The sequence below is a fragment of the Papio anubis genome, chromosome 1 (assembly GCF_008728515.1).
Source record: "Papio anubis isolate 15944 chromosome 1, Panubis1.0, whole genome shotgun sequence".
Taxonomy (NCBI): Eukaryota; Metazoa; Chordata; class Mammalia; order Primates; family Cercopithecidae; genus Papio; species Papio anubis.
The window spans coordinates 56,976,452-56,979,671 of record NC_044976.1 but is presented as its reverse complement, the minus strand read 5'-3'; the positions used below and the strand labels follow the sequence as shown (position 1 = coordinate 56,979,671).

The window sequence follows — 3,220 nt, the reverse complement described above, 5'->3', positions numbered from 1 at the left end:
TTTACCACAGCTTTGAAACTCGGGAATTTCTCAATGACTCAAAAAGAGATTGCAACCTCTTTATGCCATGAAAGTAGCCACACAGTGGTAGACAAGCGGTTTCTCACAGGCTCCATTCTTTCATTATTTACATGGTTCAGCTACTTACGTGGGATACAGGAAAAGAAAAGCAATGATTTGCTGTGTTAGAATCAAATTGTACAAAAAACTCTTTACAGTCTTGCTGGCTCTTTAAGAATTTGTTCCTGTTTGTCTCTTTATAGCCAGTGCACACATAAATATTATGTGCGTGTGCGCCTGTGTGTGTGCGCTTCTGTGCAGGACAGAAACTTAGTGTTTAACAGAACTTTTAACCCTTTGGACGCCAGGATACCTGTGTGTAACCCTTGATATGGTGAGTAACAGAACTGCTTCCCTAACTTCGACATCTGACCTTCAGATTCTGCATCACTTCGTGTCCACAAACATTTTATTTAAGGTCTCATCACTCTTAGGGTGCCAAAGACCCCTCTCAGGAATATGGGGAAGTTGATAGCAGTGTGACTTCAGGTCTTTAAGCCTCCTCAGCATCACCTATAAAACAGGTCTGATAGTCCCTACCTGTCAGGACTGGTGTGAGGATGAGATAATGCTTGTGAACTGTAAACTATATAAATGTGTGCTACTGTGAGAACTGGACAAAGAAGAGAGGGAGTGAGAGAAATTAAGGGCGGGCTAGGGGCCGGGAAAGAACGAAAAGGGAGTCGGGGATAGGGGAGAGTGCGACAGTCGCGAGCCACACTTTGCAATGAAACTCTTTAGACTTTCTGCCGGGAGAGCTGCCCGGACGCGCCAGGAGTAGGAGGCCGCGCCGAGGGCGGGTCCCCAGAAGCCTGCAGGTGAGTATCGGTTCTCCCCTTCCCGGCTTTCGGTCCGGAGGAGGCGGGAGCAGCTTCCCTGCTCTGATCCTATCGCGGGCGGCGCAGGGCCGGCTGGGCCTTCCGTGGGACGGGGAGGGGGGCGGGATGTGTCACCCAAATACCAGTAGGGACGGTCGGTGGCGGAACCAGCCGGGCAGGTCGGGCCGAGTATAAGAGCCGGAGGAAGCGGCCGGGCGGCAGACGCCCGCAGACCATCCCGGACGCCGGAGCCCGAGCCCCGCCGAGTCCCCGCGCCTCATCCGCCCGCGTCCGGTCCATGCTCCTCCGCCCCACCATGGCTCGGGGCCCCGGCCTCGCGCCGCCACCGCTGCGGCTCCCACTGCTGCTGCTGCTGCTGCTGGCGGCGGTGACCGGCCACACTGCCGCGCAGGACAACTGCACGTGTCCCACCAACAAGATGACCGTGTGCAGCCCCGACGGCCCAGGTGGCCGCTGCCAGTGCCGCGCGCTGGGCTCTGGCGTGGCGGTCGACTGCTCCACGCTGACCTCCAAGTGTCTGCTGCTCAAGGCGCGCATGAGCGCCCCCAAGAACGCCCGCACGCTGGTGCGGCCGAATGAGCACGCGCTCGTGGACAACGATGGCCTCTACGACCCGGACTGCGACCCAGAGGGCCGCTTCAAGGCGCGCCAGTGCAACCAGACGTCGGTGTGCTGGTGCGTGAACTCGGTGGGCGTGCGGCGCACCGACAAGGGCGACTTGAGCCTGCGCTGCGATGAGCTGGTGCGCACCCACCACATCCTCATTGACCTGCGTCACCGCCCCACCGCCGGCGCCTTCAACCACTCGGACCTGGACGCGGAGCTGAGGCGGCTCTTTCGCGAGCGCTATCGGCTGCACCCCAAGTTTGTGGCGGCCGTGCACTACGAGCAGCCCACCATCCAGATCGAGCTGCGGCAGAACACGTCGCAGAAGGCCGCAGGTGACGTGGACATCGGTGATGCAGCCTACTACTTCGAGAGGGACGTCAAGGGCGAGTCTCTATTCCAGGGCCGCGGCGGCCTGGACTTGCGCGTGCGCGGAGAGCCCCTGCAGGTGGAGCGCACGCTCATCTATTACCTGGACGAGATTCCCCCGAAGTTCTCCATGAAGCGCCTCACCGCCGGCCTCATCGCCGTCATCGTGGTGGTGGTGGTGGCCCTCGTCGCCGGCGTGGCCGTCCTGGTGATCACTAACCGGAGAAAGTCGGGGAAGTACAAGAAGGTGGAGATCAAGGAACTGGGGGAGTTGAGAAAGGAACCGAGTTTATAGGTACCCGGCGGGGCAGGGGATTGGGTGGGGTACCGGATTTCGGTATCGTCCCAGACCCAAGCGAGTCACCCTTCCTGATTCTCGGCGCAAAGGAGCCGTTTATCCTTTCAAATTCCTGCCTTCCCCCTCCCTTTTGCGCACACACCAGGTTTAATATATCCTGGCCTCAGGGTCTCCTTTCTTTCTCACTTCTGTCTTGAAGGAAGCATTTCTAAAATGTATCCCCTTTCGGTCCAACAACAAGAAACCTGACTGGGGCAGTGAAGGAAGGGATGGCGCTGCGTTATGTGTAAAAAACAAGTTATCTGTATGACAACCCGGGATCGTTTGCAGGTAACTGAATCCATTGTGACACTGTGAAGGCTTAAATGAGTTTAGATGGGAAATAGCGTTGTTATCGCCTTGGGTTTAAATTATTTGATGAGTTCCACTTGTATCATGGCCTACTCGAAGAGAAGAGGAGTTTGTTAATTGGTCCTAGGTAGTAGCCTCATTAACCATCGTTTGTATTACTGACCACATATGCCTGTCACCAGGAAAGAAGCCTGTTTCAACTGCCTGAACGCAGTTTAGATGTCTTTGAGGACAGACACTGCCCGGAAACTCAGTCTATTTATTCTTCAGCTTGCCCTTACTACCACTGATATTGGTAATGTTCTTTTTTGTAAAATGTTTGTACATATGTTGTCTTTGATAATGTTGCTGTGATTTTTTTTTAAAAAACATGAATTTAATAAAATATGGGAAAGGCACAAACCAAAAGTTGGCATTTGTGAAAAGTCCCTCCAGAATTCTATCACTCTGGTCTCCTCTAATTTCCCAAGACTTGTATTTTTTTTAAATTTCAAATTATAACACTTTTTTTTCCCCCTAAAAATGGGTGTTTCATGTTGCTATTCTGGTGTGTCCTAAGATATCCTAACTGGCCAGTGTAAATGCTATTCTTTCTAAATAAGATTATTTGGAAACTTCCTTCAAACTTCAGGAGGGTGAGCATGAGGGAGGAAGCTAAAACTAGCTGCTTTTATGAAAAAGAGTGCCAGTCTTTGGT

The 3,220-nt window shown here is 53.4% G+C and overlaps 1 protein-coding gene across 1 annotated transcript; it reads left to right on the top strand.

Annotated features, from left to right (window-relative positions):
• Nucleotides 1-257: 257 nt before the first annotated feature.
• Nucleotides 258-2,928, top strand: TACSTD2 (tumor associated calcium signal transducer 2). Its single transcript, XM_017961874.3, has one exon. It carries the CDS (start codon nt 1,177-1,179, stop codon nt 2,167-2,169), a length of 993 nt encoding a protein of 330 aa, XP_017817363.2. The 5' UTR covers nt 258-1,176; the 3' UTR covers nt 2,170-2,928.
• Nucleotides 2,929-3,220: the final 292 nt, after the last annotated feature.

What these genes read in the sequence shown, in the direction of transcription:
- TACSTD2 (XM_017961874.3), top strand. Translation starts at nt 1,177, where the DNA reads ATGCTCCTCCGCCCCACCATGGCTCGGGGCCCCGGCCTCGCGCCGCCA.